The sequence below is a fragment of the Ranitomeya imitator genome, chromosome 5 (genome assembly GCF_032444005.1).
Source record: "Ranitomeya imitator isolate aRanImi1 chromosome 5, aRanImi1.pri, whole genome shotgun sequence".
Lineage (NCBI taxonomy): Eukaryota > Metazoa > Chordata > Amphibia > Anura > Dendrobatidae > Ranitomeya > Ranitomeya imitator.
Window position 1 is genome coordinate 406,211,295 of NC_091286.1, and position 20,878 is coordinate 406,232,172.

Below are 20,878 nucleotides of genomic sequence, written 5' to 3' on the forward strand. Positions count from 1 at the left end.
TCTGATGTTATTTTTAAATAAACACAAAACATATCGACCTAAATTAACCATTATCATAAAGTATAATGTGTCACAAAAAACAATCTCAAAATCACTGGGATTTGTTAAAGCTTTCAAGAGTTATTAACAGAAAGTGACACTGGTCAGATTTAAAAAATTTGGCTCCGTCATTAAGGGGATATTGCCCAGCCACGTATGTCACAGGTTAAAAAATAAACATACTCGCCTTCGGATCCGAGGGCCCCTTGTAGTTGTAACATAGTCACCTTCGGATCTGGCGCAGGCGATGAGCGCGCAGCTGCCGCCATCTTCCGTTCCCGGCGATGCATTGCGAAATTACCCAGATGACTTAGCGGTCTTGCGAGGCTGCTAAGTCTTCTGGGTAATTTCGCAATGCAACGCCGGGAAAGGAAGATGGCGGCCGGCTCTGCGTACAACGGAGGCTGAGTATAGCAGTTTTTTTTTGTTTGTTTTTTTAATTATTTTTAACATTAGATTTTTTACTATTGATGCCGCATAGGCAGCATCAATAGTAAAAAGTTGAGGACACACAGGGTTAATAGCGGCGGTAACGGAGTGCGTTACCCACGACATAACGCGGTCTGTTATTTATTGTTATAGCGCCATTTATTCCATGGCGCTTTCCATGTGAGGAGGGGTATACATAATAAAAACAAGTACAATAATCTTAAACAATACAAGTCATTGACTGGTACAGGAGGAGAGAGGACCCTGCCCGCGAGGGCTCACAATCTACAAGGGATGGGTGAGAATACAGTAGGCGAGGGTAGAGCTGGTCATGCAGCGGTTAAGTCAACCGCCGGCATTAACCCTGTGTTAGCGGTGGCTGGAGGGGAGTATGCGGGTGCCGGGCAGTGACTGTGGGGAGTAAAGAGCGGCCATTTTCTTCCGGACTGTGCCCGTCGCCGATCGGTCGTGGCTTTTTTCCCGCGACCAATCAGCGACTTGGATTTCCTTGACAGAGGCTGCGACCAATGACTATCCGTGACAGACAGACAGAAGGACAAAAAGACGGAAATGACCCTTAGACAATTATATAGCAGATTATCTTCAGTAACAGTGCGGTCATCTGCTGAGGTTCTCCAATATTAGGATGTGTCACCCAGTTGTAATCAAGGTTACCTGGTTAGGGGTCCACTCAGAAGCTTCGTCCCCCCCTGAGCCAAAACCCTAGCTAGTAGCTACACCTCTGGGGCCAAAATATAACCTGCAATAGTGACGGCATTTTTTTTTAAGGGGGCCACTCATACACCGGTGCCCCTGCAACAAAACTGCTTCAAGGGGTGGTCCAGGCTTAGGCCAAGAGTCTGCACGCGCTGTGTGACTGCCGGCCGGGTGTGTGCCTAATAACTGGCCCAGGAAGCATTCAGCTGCAGGCAGGGAATGATGCTGGCGGACGGCTGAGGCCCGAGCCCGGTAGGAACCAGCGTATAGAAGGCGCTGACGGCCGCTCCGGGCGGGGCTTGTGTATCAGCAGGAGGGGCTGCTGGAGGAGGCCGGCAGAAGGGTCGCCAGGTCTGTGTGGCCGGGGAGCAGCCCGGGCCCCGGCCGGCCTCCTGTAGGTGACATTCTCCTCGGCAGACAGCATGGCTCCTCCCGCCGCCGGGCTGTACGTGGACCCCGAGTTTCCTGCTGGCGTCTCCTCCCTGGTGGGCCGCGGTGACACCCCGCTGCCCGCATTATGTGAGCGCATTACATGGCTGCGGCCTCAGGTGAGACGCGGACATGTTCTGCTCCGTGCACTGCGGCCCGACCATTCCCTCATCCTCTCATGTCTTCCTAGGAGATCTGTGAGACCCCCCATCTCTTCCCGGAGGACAGGAGAGACGCCCTGGGAAAGCAAGGCATTCTGGGAGACTGCTGGTTTATTTGTGCCACCTCTGCTCTGCAAAAGTCTCCAGCCCTCCTGCATCAGGTATTGGGTGGGCACATGTCTGCGCCCCTCTTCTCATCCACATGCCCCCCTTCAAGCACCACGCCAGTGTTTTTATTTTTTATTTCAGTGGTGTCACTAATGTAAGTTCCCTGTCCCCAGTATAATACTCCCCAGCCGCCATCTTCTGTTATCGGTGTTGCTCCAGTCGGCCTCCAGCAGTTGTGACCTGCTGCATCGCTCCAATGTTTGCTGAGGGGTCCGGAAGACACAGCTCAATGTAAGTCTGAAAGGGAGGCAAGAACGAGGGTCTCATATACTATAATGAGAGCTTGTGACCGTTACCTCCAACTTCCGGTCAGTCAGAAGTTGTGGTCACAAGATAGTGGAACGGGAACGGAGTGGCGCAAGGAACAGCTAAAGACGGCGGCTGGTGAGTATAAGGCTAGGTTCATATTGCGTTAGAGCAATCCATATAGCGCCTAGCGCTAGCGGATTGCGCTAACGCAATGTTTTTTGGGGTCGCGTTAAACGTCCCCACTCTCGCAGATCTGCAAGAGCGGGGAATGGACCTCGTCCGCGGCACGCCACAAAACACCGGCACATCGCTAGCACGTGCCGAAAATGGCGCGCGCTAGTGATGCGCGTCACCATTGCTGTTAATGGGCGCGCTAACGGACGCGTTGCACGGCGTTAATGTTGCCGTGCAACGCTGTCCGTTAGCACGGTCACATTAACCCAATATGAACCAAGCCTTAGACTGGGCTCAGGGACCTTACACTAGTGGTACCACCCCAGTGTGGTAATAAAAAACACCAGAGTGGTGCTTTAAGGGGAACTTGTCATAAGATTCACCGGCGACATGAATCGGAGCCTGGCTGCGCAATTGCAGCCAGGTACATCATACTCGGAAATACTGCGGCCCACGGATGTTTCCCCTCTTTGCTTCAGTTGATTGACAGGAGTCTCCCAGTTATGTACACGGGGAAACCCAGAGGCAGACATATCATTGGTGCACTGTGTGCAGCCGCACAGGGGCCAAGAGGTAAGGGGCCCACTTTCACCTTCCAGTCAGCTAGCAGGTCTGGTCACAGACACAAATGGAGGGCCCATGTAGTGTTCTTGCACAAAGACCCTCTTCTGTTTCTGCTACTGGAGAGACCTGTCAGTCAATTGCAGTATTTCAAAGCATGACACACCTAGCAGTGATTCTGCATCCAGCCTTCCATTCATGCTGCCCATGTTTCGGTACACCGCTAAGACTGGGATTCGCGTCTCTCAATAGAGTACTAAGAACTGGTTGAGAATCTAGTCAGCATGTGACTGCAGCTACGGAAATTACATACTGGTGGTCTCATGACGAACAATGGAACCAGCAAGCGGAGACGGATCCTAGTGATGTTTACGTTGCTTACCATTAGGAACCGGAAAGCTTCAAGGCTTGATAAAATTTTCTTTTGGGGTGAACAACACCTTTAATTTGCTCTCACTGTCAGGCAGGAGGAAATCATGTCATCCTTAGCCTTTCTCTGTGCTTGGGATAAGTGCAGTGAGATGGCCTGCTCTGAACAACAACAAAACTTGACATAGTGCAGAACCTCCCCCTCCCCCCAATCTAGTCATTTTTTTTGTCACTCAAATCGGGATGTTTTGGGCCAAGAGAGAAGGCAAACGAAGGCCACATCTGTATGTGAGACTATGTATAGGTGCTGCAGGTCCAGTTCTGAGCAGTGTACAAGCCTATTCTTTTCATACTTGGGACTAAAATCTACAGTTAATCTATGTGACTGCAGACCGTTGAGTCATGACAGCATGTGGTGTGCACACTGTCATGATCCTCTGACGTTCCCAATGGAAGAGGGCTGTCATGTGATCGCATTTATGTGATTTGCATACTTGTGGTTACGTGTCAGCTATATGTGTACAGCTTAGAGGTGAATTGAGAGAAGCTGGGTAAGAATAGTCTCTACATGACCACGAGTATGCAAAAAGTCCTATGCCGTTAGATGACGTCGAGCACACCATCCACTGTCACAATCCAGCGGTATGCAATCACATGGCGTGACTGCTGACTTTTGTTCCATGTCTGGACAACTCATTAAGCATAGATCAGTGCCATAACTGAATTTATTCAGGAAGCCAATCTGCTATGAACCCTTAACCTGAGGAATTCAGCCACAATTTTCTTTACTGTTTTTCCCACTACTGTTCTTGTCCTAGTATTATTTGTTACCTCCAATAAAAGAATTTTTAGCAACAGACAGCGCCTTTTTTGGTTCATTTTTCTTTCCATCTGTTTGGAAGCCCCCTTAATATATAGATCAGTGTAGTGAATGAGATGCCTAGATGCAGCTCAGGGGTGATAACGGCCCTAATTGAAGATATCTGTGTATGAAGACTTATTTTCAAGGCAATGCTCCATGGCCTAAAAATACCAAGCTAGAAGCCCAATGTGTAGAGCTCATTTCCAGAGTTCTGTTATAGGTGGTTCTCCGGTTTGGCCGCCTTGAGTTAATTTTTCCTTTTTTTTTTTTTTTTTTGCCCATGAAGCATTGCCCTGAAAATAAGTCTCCATACAGAGACGTGTCCCTTCTGCTTATCATTAAAAATTGTTCTTTTAGTATAAATTTGGGCTGTTTACGTCATTATACCCATTTTTTTCAAGTATAGGGGGGGCTAAACTTTCCAATCCAAATGGAGCTCTATGTTGGTGTGTTTTTTTTTTTTTTTAACTATAGGAGTATCTGGGCGTATTTACAGTACAGACCAAAAGTTTGGACACACCTCATTTAACCCCTTTACCCCCAAGGGTGGTTTGCACGTTATGGACCGGGCCAATTTTTACAATTCTGACCACTGTCCCTTTATGAGGTTATAACTCTGGAACGCTTCAACGGATCCCAGTGATTCTGACATTGTTTCCTCGAGACATATTGTACTTCATGATAGTGGTAAAATTTCTTTGATATTACCTGCGTTTATTTGTGAAAAAAACGGAAATTTGGCGAAAATTTTGAAAATTTCGCAATTTTCCAACTTTGAATTTTTATGCAATTAAATCACAGAGATATGTCACACAAAATACTCAATAAGTAACATTTCCCACATGTCTACTTTACATCAGCACAATTTTGGAACCAAAATTTTTTTTTTGTTAGGGAGTTATAAGGGTTAAAAGTTGACCAGCAATTTCTCATTTTTACAACACCATTTTTTTTTTTAGGGACCCCATCTCATTTGAAGTCATTTTGAGGGGTCTATATGATAGAAAATACCCAAATGTGACACCATTCTAAAAACTGCACCCCTCAAGGTGCTCAAAACCACATTCAAGAAGTTTGTAACCCTTCAGGTGTTTCACAGGAATTTTTGGAATGTTTAAATAAAAATGAACATTTAACTTTTTTTCACAAAAAATTTACTTCAGCTCCAATTTGTTTTATTTTACCAAGGGTAACAGGAGAAAATGGACCCCAAACGTTGTTGTACAATTTGTCCTGAGTACGCCGATACCCGACATGTGGGGGTAGACCACTGTTTGGGCGCATGACAGAGCTCGGAAGCGAAGGAGCGCCATTTGACTTTTCAATGCAAAATTGACTGGAATTGAGATGGGACGCCATGTTGTGTTTGGAGAGCCACTGATGTGCCTATACATTGAAACCCCCCACAAGTGACACCATTTTGGAAAGTAGACCCCCTAAGGAACTTATCTAGAGGTGTAGTGAGCACTTTGACCCACCAAGTGCTTCACAGAAGTTTATAATGCAGAGCCGTAAAAATAAAACAAATGTTTTCCCACAAAAAATTTTTAGCCCCCAGTTTTGTATTTTCCCGAGGGTAACAGGAGAAATTGGACCCTAAATATTGTTGTCCAATTTGTCCTGAGTACGCTGATACCCGATATGTGGGGGGGAACCACCGTTTGAGCGCATGGCAAAGCTCGGAAGGGAAGGAGCATAATTTGGAATGCAGACTTAGATGGATTGTTCTGCAGGCATCACATTGGGTTTGCAGAGCCCCATATGTACCTAAACAGTAGAAACCCCCCACAAGTGACCCCATATTGGAAACTAGACCCCCCAAGGAACTTATCTAGATGTGTTGTGAGAACTTTGAACCCCCAAGTGTTTCACTACAGTTTATATTGCAGAGCCATGAAAATAAAAAATCCTTTTTTCCCCACACAAATTATTTTTTAGCCCCCAGTTTTGTATTTTCCCAAGGGTAACAGGAGAAATTGGACCCCAAAAGTTGTTGTCCAATGTGTCCTGTGTACGCTGATACCCCATATGTTGGGGTAAACCCCTGTTTGGGCACACGGGAGAGCTCGGAAGGGAAGGAGCACTGTTTTACTTTTTCAACGCAGAATTGGCTGGAATTGAGATCGGACGCCATGTCGCGTTTGGAGAGCCCCTGATGTGCCTAAACAGTGGAAACCCCCCAATTATAACTGAAACCCTAATCCAAACACACCGCTAACCCTAATCCCAACGGTAACCCTAACCACACCTCTAACCCAGACACACCCCTAACCCTAATCCCAACCCTATTCCCAACCGTAAATGTAATCCAAACCCTAACTTTAGCCCCAACCCTAACTGTAGCCTTAACCCTAGCCCCAACCCTAGCCCTAACCCTAATGGGAGAATGGAAATAAATACATTTTTTAATTTTTCCCTAACTAAGGGGGTGATTGAGGGGGGGTTGATTTACTTTTAAAGCGGGTTTTTTAGCGGATTTTTATGATTGGCAGCGTTTATACCGTTCCGCGTTTGGTAAAATGGATAAAGCAGTTTTATTCTTCGGGTCAGTACGATTATAGTGATACCTCATTTATATCTTTTTTTATGTTTTGGCGCTTTTATACGATAAAAACTATTATAGAAAAAATAATTCTTTTTGCATCGCTTTATTCTGAGGACTATAACTTTTTTTATTTTTTTGCTGATGATGCTGTATGGCGGCTCGTTTTTTGCGGGACAGGTTGACGCTTTCAGCGGTACCATGGTTATTTATATCTTGTCTTTTTGATCGCGTGTTATTCCACTTTTTGTTCGGCGGTATGATAATAAAGCGTTGTTTTCTCCATCGTCTCATTGGGGGACACAGGACTGTGGGTGTATGCTATAGCCGCCAGGAGGCTGACACTAAGTAGACAAAAAAAAGTTAGCTCCTCCTCCATAGTATACACCTTGACACTGGCCCTGACAGCTCCAGTTTATGCTTAGTGTCCGTAGGAGGCACATCTCTGGGTTTTCCCAGATACATTCTACCTTGAGGATAAGATAGGGGCGACGGACCTTTTTGAAGGGGTCCGATCTCCCCAAACCAACAACGGGCGAGTACGTGTGAGTGTCGCCTCCACGTATCCTTTCCCGCGACGTGGGATTGCCGGACTAAAAACCTGACCACCCTGAGGTAACGAAACCCTAGGTTGTACAGGCATTCATGCATTGTCCGTGCAGCCTCCACTTCAATCACCAATGCATTGGACTGCGGTGCTTAAAGGAGGCAGACGGTCCCTCTCCTCACCTTCTGAAGGGTGAAGGAGTTAGGGTGCCTGCACCGTCTTTTCCCATATGTATGTATATATATATTTATATGTGGATTTACGTGTATGCCTCTTTTCCAACCTGGTGTGTTGTCAGAGGCTGCGGGGGGGGGGCTCCTGCTTCATTGCGCGGTCTCAGGTGGTAAAACGCCATGCTGCACTCAGTGCGGTGCCGGTTCCAGATTCTCTCTCCATAGCTAAAGCACGGGCGGAAGTCCCGCCCCTAGCAACTTTCTTCCGGCGGCCCGCTGCATCATGGTCGCTGTAGTTTCCTGCAGGGTCGTGGGCGGAAGTTCTGCCCCCTTCGGCGGTAAGTGCTACTTCCCTCAGCCTGACAGCAGTTTTTTGTTCTAAGACCCAGTAGCTCATAAGGCGTTTCATAGCAGCAACAGCAGCAATAGTCATCATGTCTAGAAGGACTAAGTCTCACACAGTCCTGTATACCTCATGCATTACTTGCCGGGCTTCTTTTCCGCATGCGCAAACTAGCCATTTCTGTGAAGCTTGTGATTCCGAACGCGCTCAGGAGCCCCCGCCTGCTACCCCACCTGCTATTCTGCCGGGTATGCCTGTATCTGAGACTGCGGCGTCTCCCCCTGAGTGGGTCGTATCCTTAACGCAATCTATGGCGTCTCTTAACAAAGGCGGTTGAGTCCCTTCAAGCCCCTGTCAGGGACGTTCATCCATCTGTTTCGGAAAGATCCTCCGATTCTCAGGACCCTCCGGCCTGCAGGGGCCGTACTCCCTCTAGGCAGACGCGGGGGAAGCGTACCCATACAGCGTCTCCCGGTCCGTCTGGTGCATCTGCATCTGTGAATTCCGTCTCTCGGTCTCCCTCACCTGTGGGAGTGAGTGAACATGGTTCGGGCTTTGACTCTGAAGGGTCTTTTGATTTAGAAGCTCCTGATTATCAGGAATCAGTTGACAGTCTCATTGAGGCCGTTAACCAGTCTTTGGGAGTAGAGGATGTAGCCACCTTACCTTCAGGTCATAAGGTGTCTTTTAAAAGATTCAAGCAATCTCATAAGGTGTTTTCTTCTCATCCTGAGTTTGAGGATTTAGTTCAACGTCACATGGAGCGACCGGATAAACGTTTCTTAGGCCAGAAGGCCCTGGGTACCAGGTATCCTTTCGCACCCGAGATTTGTAAAAAATGGGCAGAATCTCCTTCTGTGGATCCTCCCGTGTCCCGTTTGGCCTCTAACACACTGCTGTCTCTTCCTAATGGGTCTGCTATTAAAGATCCAACTGATCGGCTCTTAGAGAGTCTAGCTCGGTCGGTGTTTGAGGCTTCAGGGTCAGCCCTCGCGCCGTCTTTTGCGGCGACATGGGTTGCCAAAGCTATGATAGCTTGGTCAGAGTCCGTCACTAAGGCTCTTCAGGATAGGGAGTTTCCTGTAGAAGTGATAGAGATGTCTAATCAGATATCCTTGGCTGGGAATTATCTGATTAATGCATCTTTGGATGCGGCAAATTGTTCAGCATTGGCAGCTGCAAATGCTATCGCTATCAGAAGGGCTCTATGGCTGAGAAATTGGCGGGCGGACTCTACTTCAAAAAAGTCCCTTTCATCCCTTCCTCATCAAGGTGGCCGATTATTTGGCGCAAAGTTGGATCAACTTATATCTGATACCACAGGGGGAAAGAGTAATTTCCTTCCACAACAAAGGGTTAAGCAACCTTTTCGTCGCCAATTTCAAGCAAGGTTTAAATCCTTTCGTAACACTCGGTGGTCTGCAGCACCAAGCTCAGGTCCTCCAAGTCGGTCTAATCAAGACAGGGAGCACCAAGTCTCATATAGAGCCAATCCATTGGCAAGAATGCGATATCAACCATCAAGATCTAGGGGATCTAGATATCCTCGGTCTTCGGCTAAATGACTGGAGGCAGCCTCATGTCGTCTTCAACAGAGTAGGCGGTCGCCTACTTCTGTTCCATCAGTCCTGGCTGTCAGTCGTTTCCGACAGATGGGTGAGAGAACTGGTGGTTTCAGGGTACAAAATAGTTTCTCTCTCTCCCTCCACGCCAGTTTTTTCCGTCCAGTCTTCCCAGTTCAAAATCCCGTTTAAGGGCTTTATTCAAAGCAGTCGAGTCTCTTCAGTCCAACGGGGTCATTGTTCCCGTTCCAGGGGTAGAAAGGTTCCAAGGATTCTATTCCAATCTGTTTACGGTCCCCAAAAAGGACGGGACTGTAAGACCCATTCTGGACCTAAAGTGTTTGAACAAGTTCGTCAGCACTCGTCACTTCCGTATGGAGTCGCTCCGCTCGGTTATTGCGGCTATGGAAAAGGGAGAATTCCTAGCTTCCATAGATATCCAAGATGCCTATCTGCATGTCCCCATATTTCTTCCGCATCAAAGATTTCTACGGTTTTCCATAGGCGAACGTCACTTCCAATTCACAGCATTACCTTTCGGTCTCGCCTCTGCTCCCAGGGTGTTCACAAAGGTGATGTCAACAGTTGTGTCCACCCTGCACTCCCGGGGCATAGTCATTTTGCCATACTTGGACGATCTCTTGGTCAAGGGGCCAACTTTTCAAGCATGCAAAGAGAACGTCAGCATCACTTTGGACACTCTATCCCAACTAGGGTGGCTGGTCAATCTAAAAAAGTCATCTCTAGTCCCATCTCGAAAGATTTCTTTTTTAGGAATGATCTTCGATACTTCTCGGGGTCTGACTATCCTACCCCAGAACAAGGTACTCTGCCTTCGGCAGGAAGTGAAAATACTACAGCAGCCGAGTTTTCACTCAATCCGGTTTTGCATGAGGGTCTTGGGCAGGATGGTGGCGGCCATGGAAGCAGTACTATTCGCCCAATTTCATCTTCGCCCTCTCCAGCAGTCAATTTTGTCAGCCTGGAACAGGAGTCATGCTTCTCTCAACCTCCGGTGCCGTCTGTCTCCCCGGGTCAGGCAATCTCTCATATGGTGGATGAGGAGCTCCTCTCTGCGGCAGGGAAAAGCCTTTTCTCCAGTCCATTGGCTGGTAGTTTCTACAGACGCCAGTCTTCTCGGTTGGGGAGCAGTGTTTCTCCAACACAGCACAAGGTTTTTGGTCCCCAGGGGAGTCAACTCTTCCAATCAATCTGTTGGAGATAAGGGCAATTTGGCTGGCTCTGCAGCACTTTCACCATCTTCTGGCGGGTCACCCGGTCCGGATCCAATCGGACAATGCCACGGCTGTGGCTTACGTAAATCATCAGGGGGGCACCCGCAGCAGGTCAGCCATGCGCGAGGTAGGGCAAATCCTCCGCTGGGCCGAGAACAACCACTCCGTGATCTCGGCAGTTTACATCCCGGGCAAGGAGAACTGGGCAGCGGACTTTCTGAGCCGTGAGGGTCTTGCGCCCGGGGAATGGTCTCTTCACCCCGACGTTTTTCGGCAGATTTGCCAACGCTGGGGTATCCCGGACGTGGATCTAATGGCATCCGGGTGGAATGCCAAGGTCCCCAGGTTCGTAGCTCGTTATCGAGATCCAAGAGCTCTCGCCGTAGACGCACTGGTCCTTCCTTGGAACCAGTTTCATCTTCCATATCTGTTTCCTCCTCTGGCACTCCTCCCAAGGGTAGTCAGGAAGATCAAGATAGAGGGAGTTCCGGCAATTCTAGTCGCCCCAGATTGGCCTCGGAGGTCATGGTACGCGGACCTCGTTCAGCTGATTGCCGGGGTTCCTTGGCAGCTACCAATGCGGCCAGATCTTCTGTCGCAGGGGCCGATATTCCACCAGAACTTAGGGGCCCTGCGTTTGACGGCTTGGCCGTTGAATCTTGGATTCTGACCCAGGCCGGTTTTTCTCAAAAGGTAGCTTCCACTATGATTAATGCTCGAAAGATGATTTCTGCGCGCATTTACCACCACACCTGGAAAGTTTTTCTCTCGTGGTGCAGGAAGAAGGGTCTTCCTCCTTTACGGTTCTCCGTTCCTAATATTTTAGCTTTTCTCCAAGCTGGTTTAGACTCAGGTCTCGCTCCAAGTACCCTTAGGAGGCAAATATCAGCCTTATCGGTTCTTTTCCAGCGCAGGATTGCTACCATTTCACAGGTCAAGACTTTTTTGCAGGGAGTCTCTCACATGGTCCCCCCTTACAGAGCCCCGCTCTTCAGGAAGCCCCATTTGAGCCCCTCCAAGAAGTTTCTTTAACGTATCTTTCTTGGAAGTTTTTGTTTTTGGTAGCCATAACCTCCATTAGGCGGGTGTCGGAATTGGCGGCCTTGTCCTGCCAGTCGCCGTTTCTGCAATTTCATCAGGATAAGGTAGTATTAAGACCAGTTCCCTCTTTTCTGCCAAAGGTAGTTTCCTCGTTTCACATCAATGAGGACATAGTCTTGCCTTCTTTTTGTCCTGCACCTTCACACCGTGTGGAAAAAGCTCTCCATACTCTGGACCTGGTGAGAGCGCTGAGAAGATATGTTTCTCGGACCGCTTCTTTTCGACAGACGGATGTCCTGTTCGTTCTTCCTGTGGGTCACAGAAAGGGATTCGCAGCCTCTAGGTCGACCTTAGCCAGATGGATACGAGCCACCATTCAGGAGGCCTACCGCATCAAGGGTGCAGCCATCCCGGCTGGGATCAGGGCACACTCTACTCGAGCGGTAGGGGCTTCCTGGGCACTTCGGCACCAAGCTTCAGCAGGACAGGTTTGCAAAGCGGCAACTTGGTCCAGCCTGCACACTTTCTCTAAGTATTATAATATCCACACTCAGGCCTCTGCTGATGCAAGTTTGGGAAGAAAAATTCTTCAGGCTGCGGTATCGCACCTATAGGCGGTAAGTGCCTAAGGGTTTGTTCCAGTGAGTCTTTTTTCCCACCCTGGGACTGCTTTGGGACATCCCACAGTCCTGTGTCCCCCAATGAGACGATGGAGAAACAGGGATTTTTGTGTTACTCACCGTAAAATCCTTTTCTCCGAGTCATTCATTGGGGGACACAGCTCCCTCCCTATTTCTTCTTGTTATTTTTCTACGGGGTTGTTCAGACTGTAGTATTATTCTAGACATGTTGTCTTTGCTCTAATGCTGTTTTGTTTTCTCTATCTCCTACTGCTTGTGTACCAAACTGGAGCTGTCAGGGCCAGTGTCAAGGTGTATACTATGGAGGAGGAGCTAACTTTTTTTTTGTCTACTTAGTGTCAGCCTCCTGGCGGCAATAGCATACACCCACAGTCCTGTGTCCCCCAATGAATGACTCGGAGAAAAGGATTTTACGGTGAGTAACACAAAAATCCCTGTTTTTGCCTCTTTTTTTTTTTTTTTTTTCTTACGGTGTTTACTGAAGGGGTTAACTAGTGATATAGTTTTATAGGTGGGGTCGTTACGGACGCGGCGATACTAAATATGTGTACTTTTATTGTTTGTTTGTTTTTTTAGATAAAGAAATCAATTTATGGGAATAATATATATATATTTTTTAATTATTTAGGAATTCATTTTTTTTACACGTGTGGAAATTTTTTTTTACATTTTTTTACTTTGTCCCAGGTGGGGACATCACAGATCGGTGATCTGAGAGTGTGCACAGCACTCTGTCAGATCACCGATCTGACTTGCAGCACTGCAGGCTTCACAGTGCCTGCTCTGAGCAGGCTCTGTGAAGCCACCTCTCTCCCTGCCGGACCCGGATGCCGCGGCCATCTTGGATCCGGGCCTGGAGCAGGGAGGGAGGTGAGGAGACCCTCGCAGCAACGCGATCACATCGCGTTGCTGCGGGGGTCTCAGGGAAGCCCGCAGGGAGCCCCCTCCCTGCGTGATACTTCCCTGTACCGCCGGCACACCGCGATCATGTTTGATCGCGGTGTGCCGGGGGCGGTCCGTGACCGCTCCTGGCACATAGTGCCGGATGTCAGCTGCGATAGGCAGCTGACACCCGGCCGCGATCGGCTGCGCTCCCCCCGTGAGCGCGATCGATCGCGCTGGACGTACTGTTCCGTCCTTGGGAAGTAGGGCCCACCCCACATGGACGGAATAGTACGTCCATTGGCAGAAAGGGGTTAAAGATTTTTCTGTATTTTCATGACTATGAAAATTGTACATTCACGCTGAAGGCATCAAAACTATGAATTAACACATGTGAAATTATATACTTAACACAAAAGTGTGAAACAACTGAAATTGTCTTATATTCTAGGTTCTTCAATGTAGCCACCTTTTGCTTTGATGACTGCCTTGCACACTCTTGGCTTTCTCTTGATGAGCTTCAAGAGGTAGTCACCGGGAATGGTTTTCACTTCAAAGTTGTGCCCTGTCAGGTTTAATAAGTGGGATGCTTGCCTTATAAATGGGGTTGGGACCATCAGTTGTGTTGTGCAGAAGTCTGGTGGATACACAGCTGATAGTCCTACTGAATAGACTGTTAGAATTTGCATTATGGCAAGAAAAAAGCAACTAAGTTAAAAAAAAGAGTGGCCATCATTACTTTAAGAAAGGAAGGTCAGTCAGTCTGAAAAATTGGGAAAACTTTGAAAGTGTCCCCAAGTGCAGTGGCAAAAACCATCAAGTGCTACAAAGAAACTGGCTCACATGAGGACCGCCCCAGGAAAGGAAGACCAAGAGTCACCTCTGCTTCTGAGGATAAGTTTATCCGTGTCACCAGCCTCAGAAATCGCAGGTTAACAGCAGCTTAGATTAGAGACTAGGTCAATGCCACACAGAGTTCTAGCAGCAGACACATCTCTACAACAACTGTTAAGAGGAGACTTTGTGCAGCAGGCCTTCATGGTAAAATGGCTGCTAGGAAACCACTGCTAAGGACAGGCAACAAGTAGAAGAGACTTGTTTGGGCTAAAAAAAACACAAGGAATGGACTTTAGACCAGTGGAAATCTGTGCTTTGGTCTGTTGAGTCCACATTTGAGATCTTTGGTTCCTACCACCGTGTCTTTGTGCGACACAGAAAAGGTGAACGGATGGACTCTACATGCCTTGCTCCCACCGTGAAGCATGGAGGAGGAGGTGTGATGGTGTGGGGGTGCTTTGCTGGTGATACTGTTGGGGATTTATTCAAAATTGAAGACATACTGAACCAGCATGGCTACCACAGCATCTTGCAGCGGCATGCTATTCCACCCTGTTTGCTTTTAGCTGGACCATCATTTATTTTTCAACAGGACAATGACCCAAACACACCTCCAGGCTGTGTAAGGGCTATTTGACCAAGAAGGAGAGTGATGGGGTGCTACGCCAGATGACCTGGCTTCCACGGTCACCAGACCTGAACCCAATCGAGATGGTTTGGGGTGAGCTGGACCCCAGAGTGAAGGCAAAAGGGCCAGCAAGTGCTAAGCATCTCTGGGAACTCCTTCAAGATTGTTGGAAGACCAATCCTGGTGACTACCTCTTGAAGCTCATCAAGAGAATACCAAGAGTGTGCAAAGCAGTCAAAGCAAAAGGTGGCTACTTTGAAGAAGTATATAATTCCACATGTGTTAATTCATAGTTTTGATGCCTTCAGTGTGAATGTACAATTTTCATAGTCATGAAAATACAGAAAAATCTTTAAATGAGGTGTGTCCAAACTTTTGGTCTGTACTGTGCATCAGACCAAGATGTTCATGGTATAAGATTGGATTTTCCATTATTAACCCCCACCCCCCCTCAAAAGAAAGCAAAACTCATAATAGTCCAGACATGATATATGGTATAATTGTCAGGTATGCTGCAGTATTTCTATAAGGCTGCATTTGCACTCATGTTTTGACATCATTCCTTAATAGTGTGGCTGTCTTCTCTGTTTTATGACAATATATATTTTTTTTATTCTTAGCTTTTTCCTGCTGACCAGTGCACTTGGGGGGATGAAGGGTATACTGGACAGTTCACCTGCCAGTTTTGGAGGTTCGGACGTTGGGTGCAAGTGACCATTGATGATCGATTGCCATGCCTGGGGCGCAAACTCTGCTTCTCCCACTGTCAAGATGAAGAAGCCTTTTGGCTTCCACTCTTAGAAAAGGCATACGCCAAGTATGTATATATGGAGAAAAATCACTTGTTTGATATTGGTATACAATTCTCTATATTCCCCATGTATGAGAATTGACAGAAGATTGAAGAGACTAGTCAGCTCATGACCACAGGTATGCAAATTGTATTCATGTGGTCACATAGCCAATTATTCTCCCCGGAAATCTAGAGGAATCATGACTGCACATTGCATGTTTTCATAATTTGTCAGTCTCCAGGCTTACATAGTGCTTGCATACTTTTTCTTCATAGAGCAGAGAACCCCTTTAATGTTTAAGTATATTTTTGCAGAGATTAAGTAGTTTCAAGAGCTCTAAAAATTGTTCTCATTTGATTCTTTTAAATTACTTTTTGCCTTTTTTTTAATTTGGGGCCTCATTTGTTTTGCTAATTATTGAAGGAAATAAGGAAAAAAAGAAAATACATGTCGGCTTTGTACATTTTTTTTAACAATGTAAAAATGACCACAAAAATACATTTAGTTAGTTATTTTTATATATCAGCTATATGTTTTTTTTCACTGGGAGTGAGGCTAGAAACAGCTGTTTAGACTAGAATTGCCTTCTCATTTTTTCTTTTTTAATTAATATTTTGGTGCCTTCTCATTTTTTTTAATTAACTTGTTGCACATCATACATGAAATCTAACCTCATGGCTTAGAATTCATATACAATGTACATAGTTTTCTTGTAAATTAAAGTAAAATTGTTGTACAGTAGTAGCTAACCAATTGGGGCCACTGCAAAAAGATAGAAAATCACAAAAATGGGACTCAAATACCACTTCCCACAAACTTTGTGGCTTCTTGATTCCAGTTTTCTATTGTAGAAAGGATGAGTCTTTCCTTCATATTTTTATTTTAGTTTTTGGATCTACTCTTGGCTTTAACAAACCGCAGTAAAATTTCATGTGTATCAATCTTTTACTATGTGAAGTTTGTACATTTTCCTTAAAGGGGTTGTTCCCTATAAGGACAACCCCTCCTTGATCTAAATGTTTGGCCCCTATAAAATAAAAAAAAGCTTACTCTCACCTCCTGTGCTGGCGCCGATCCCTGGGGCTCCTATGCAGTTTTTGTGACACTGGGTCCCAATCAGCAACACGAAGTGGAAGTCCAGGCTGCAGCTGATCTCAGATTTCCTTTTCATGTTCAATTCGGCAGAAAGCGGAGACAGTGACGCCGGCGCTGATTGGTCGCCGGACTCACGTGTCACAACAACGGCACAAGATCCCCGGGGAGAGCGAGTGCCGACACCACGGGAACAACGCTAGCACGGGAGGGAAGTATAAGTATAAGCTTTTTTATTTTATTGGGGCCAAGTGTATGAGAAGGAGTTGTCAAAGTAGTGGACAACGTCTTTGTTTCCATTCTTGAGTTCATACGCGTGCAATATTTTGTTGCATATTTGACTGTCTATAGGTTACATGGTTGCTATGAGGCGCTCTGGGCTGGTCAGGTTGTCGATGCTTTGGTAGATTTAACAGGAGGTTTGGTGGAAAGATGGTCGTTTGAAGTTGCTGACAAGAGTTTCAGAGAAGAAATCCTCAGTAGGATGTTGGAATTGAAGGAGAGATGTGCAATGAGTTGCTCTGTGCTTCACAGCAGAGAAGGTAAGAGTTACTGTATATTTTATGTTCCCAGTTAACCCCAGCAACATAAGTGTACATTGTGGCAAATGGGTTTCTAAAAAAAAAAAAAAAGTGGCTTGTCACAAATTTTTCTTGTTGAACTGGACACACAATGCAATAGTGGCTGCAGAGCAGAATAAAACATTTCAGGTTTTTGTTTTCCCACTTCTCCATTGTGGAGATATTATCAAAGTATTTGATACTTAAAGGGAACCTGTCAGCAGGATTGTGCAGAGTAACCTGCAGACAGTGTCAGGTCAGCGTAGTTATACTGATTACAATGATACCTTGGTTGATGAAATCCGTCTTGTGGTTCGTGTTTATTTTTTATTTTCAGTTTTGAGATAATGATATGCTTGTGCTCCCTTTAATCCCCCGATATACACTTCATAGTAATGTCATCTGAACCCACCAATATCAATGGGTTTGGTCCACAGTCTAATTTGTATGAGGGCCCTATACAATTGTCAGTGGGGGGTTAAAGATCCAGTATATCCGATTTAGGGCTCCCGATCCTTTTGAACTCCCAGAAATATGTTGTAGCAGACCTTTCTCTCAGAGAACACAGGAGCAGTAGTCAGAGCAAGCGTTCCTGTGTATGGGAAAACTTGTCGAAAGATCGATGCGTTGGCAGACAGATGTACACATCTAATGTGTATGACTTTAGTCTGAGCTGGATCACATTTGTAGCATAGCCTTACTCAAAATCAAATCAGATGTTAACCCCTTCAAGTTGCGGCTCTTTTTCATTTTTGCGTTTTCGTTTTTCACTTCCCTCCTTCCCAGAGCCATAACTTTTTTATTTTTCCGTCAATATGGTCATGTGAGGGCTAATTTTTTGCGGGACGAGTTGTACTTTTGAACGACACCATTGGTTTTACCATGTCTTTTACTAGAAAACGGGAAAAAAATTCCAAGTGCGGTGAAATTGCAAAAAAAGTGCAATCCCACACTTGTTTTTTGTTTGGCTTTTTTGCTAGGTTCATTAAATGCTAAAACTAACCTGCCATTATGATTCTCCAGGTCATTACGAGTTCATAGACACCTAACATGTCTAGGTTATTTTTTATGCAAGTGGTGAGAAAAAATTCAAAACTTTGCTTAAAAAAAAAAAAAAAAAAGTGCCATTTTCCGATACCCGAAGCGTCTCCATTTTTCTTGATCTGGGGTCGGGTGAGGGTTTATTTTTTGCGTGCCGTGCTGACATTTTTAATGCTACCATTTCGGTGCAGATACGTTCTTTTGATCGCCCGTTATTGCATTTTAATGCAATGTCGCGGCGACCAAAAAAACGTAATTCTGGCGTTTTAGATTTTTTTCTCGCTATGCTGTTTAGCGGTCAGGTTAATGCTTTTTTTTATTGATCGGGCGATTCTGAACGCGGCGATACCAAATACGTGTAGGTTTTTTTTTTTGTTTGTTTTTTTGTTTTATTTAGGATGGGGCGAAAGGGGGGTGATTTAAACTTTTATATTTTTTTTCATATTTTTAAAAACATTTTTTTTTTACTTGTGCCATGCTTCAACAGCCTCCATGGGGGGCTAGAAGCTGGCATAGCCTGATCGGCTCTGCTATGTAGCTGAAATGCAGGTGTGCTGTGAGCGCCGACCACAGGGGGGCGCTCACAGCAGGCCTGCGTCAGTAACCATAGAGGTCTCAAGGACGTCTATGGTTACCATCCTGATGCATCGCCGACCCCCGATCATGTGACGGGGTCGGCGATTACATCATTTCTGGCCGGAAGCGCGGGTTAAATGCCGCTGTCTGCGTTTGACAGCGGCATTTAACAGGTTGATAGCGGCGGGTGACTAGCGATTTCACCCACCGCTATTGCGCGCACATGTCAGCTGTACAAAAGAGCTGACATGTCGCGACTTTGATGTGGGCTCACCGCCGGAGCCCACATCAAAGGGGGTGACACGGCATGTGCAGTAATAGTACGGTGCGTGTCGTGAAAGGGTTAAATATTTCGGGTGTGCCTTTTAGCACAGAATGGCATGACAGTACAAAAGCTTAATTCAGCTACAGTGGGAAAAATAAGTATTTAATACACTGCTGATTTTGCAAGTTTTCCCACCCACAAAGAATGGAGAGGTCTGTAATTTTTATCATAGGTACTCTTCAACTGTGAGAGACAGAATCTAAAAATAAAAACCGCAGTCACATTGTATGAGTTTTACATTATTTAATTGCATTTTATTGCATGCGATAAGTGTTTGATACAATCCAAAAACAGAACTTGATATTCAGTACAGAGACCTTTGTTTGCAATTACAGAGGTCAGTTTACAAACACTGCAGCAGGGATGTCGACCCACTCCTCCCTACAGATCTTTAGATCTTTCAGGTTTCGTGGCTGTCGCTGGGCAACATTGAGTTTCAACTCCCTCCAAAAATGTTCTATTGGGTTCAGGTCTGGAGACTGGCTCGGTCACTCCAGTACCTTGAAATGCTTCTTATGGAGCCACTTCTTAGTTGCCCTGGCTGTGTGTTTCGGGTCATTGTCATGCTGGAAGACCCAGCCACAGCCCTTCTTCAATGCTTTTACTGAGAGAAGGAGGTTTCTTGCCAATAGCTTGCGATACATGACCCCTTCCATCCTCCCTTCAATACTGTACAGTTGTCCTGTCCCCTTTGCAGAAACGCAATCCCCAAAGTATGACGTTTCGCTCACCATGCTTCACGATTGGGATGGTGTTCTTGGGGTTGTACTTATTTCTCTTCTTCCTTCAAACACGGGAAGTGGAGTTCATATCAAAAAATTCTATCTTGGTCTGATTTGACCACATAACCTTCTACCATGTCTCCCCTGGATCATCCAGATGGTCATCCAGACAACAATGTGATTTTCTGGATCGTTTTTGTTAGATTCTGTCTCTCACAGTTGAAGTGTACCTATGATCAAAGTTACGGACATCTCAACTCTTAGTAAGTGGGAAAACCTGCAAAATCGGCAGTGTATCAAATGTTTGTTTTCACTTTGTTTTTATACATTTATTTTTTATATTCTTAATGGTTATCCTTTTTTGAGATGCCAGAGATATATGGGCTATAAAATAACTGTTTATTGCTGGTTTTAACACCTGGATATTTTCATTACCCAAATGAAGGCTTACATCTTTGAAATTAGTAGAGGTGGTATCTGAGGTGTTAATAACTATCTCCTCCTAGACTGTTGGGTAACAGTTTTGTACACTGCCTTTATTCATCCAGCTCTCACCAAATAGATGGAATGAGAACATAAGAATAAGGCCAATTAAAGACAAGTGCTTAGGCAATACCACGACAAATCACTGCTTCAAAGAACACAGACAGAAAACCCTGTTAGACCGCCACTGCCTTCCCCATATTGTCAGCCCGAGTAGTATTGACAGCAAAGTGTGGATGCAGTGTGCTGCTTGTATTTTGTCTGTGAGGTTTCGTTGCTGTTGGTTTCTGTTTTATTGCCAAGCATTCTGTGTGCAAAACAGTACAGTAAAATAACTTCAGTTTTTCATCTAATCTTATGTATATGTAGGATCTGGAGGTTTAGGCCAGTTTCATGCCTTCACAATCACAGATATACAACATGGACTTACAAAGGAAGGACAGTCTTTGCTCTTGTTCCGTGTACACAATCCCTGGGGCAGAAGCTGCTGGAAAGGATCCTGGGGCAACAGGTTAGTGTTAAAAATTGAAAGTAAAGACCACACTTGTAGTAACAACTTTGCTGTTGTGAACACTGAAGATTATTTTTGTTTAGATACCTAGCATTTACTTCAGCTTCACCTGGAAGAGATTCAACAGGACTATAATCCTGTAGAATGTAAGCCCGCAAGGGCAGGGTCCTCGCCCCTCTGTATCA

At 45.8% G+C, this 20,878-nt stretch overlaps 1 protein-coding gene across 1 annotated transcript in view; it reads left to right on the forward strand.

The window, feature by feature from the left end:
- Window positions 1–1,480: 1,480 nt before the first annotated feature.
- The window catches only part of CAPN10 (calpain 10), a 39,942-nt gene continuing 20,544 nt past the window's right edge, over window positions 1,481–20,878 (forward strand). Inside the window, exons 1-5 of the mRNA XM_069726987.1 lie at window positions 1,481–1,733; window positions 1,805–1,936; window positions 15,210–15,406; window positions 16,827–17,017; window positions 20,552–20,693. Of these exons, the coding sequence (XP_069583088.1) occupies window positions 1,608–1,733; window positions 1,805–1,936; window positions 15,210–15,406; window positions 16,827–17,017; window positions 20,552–20,693 (788 nt within the window). The 5' untranslated portion in view covers window positions 1,481–1,607. The remainder of the gene's footprint in view (window positions 1,734–1,804; window positions 1,937–15,209; window positions 15,407–16,826; window positions 17,018–20,551; window positions 20,694–20,878) is intronic.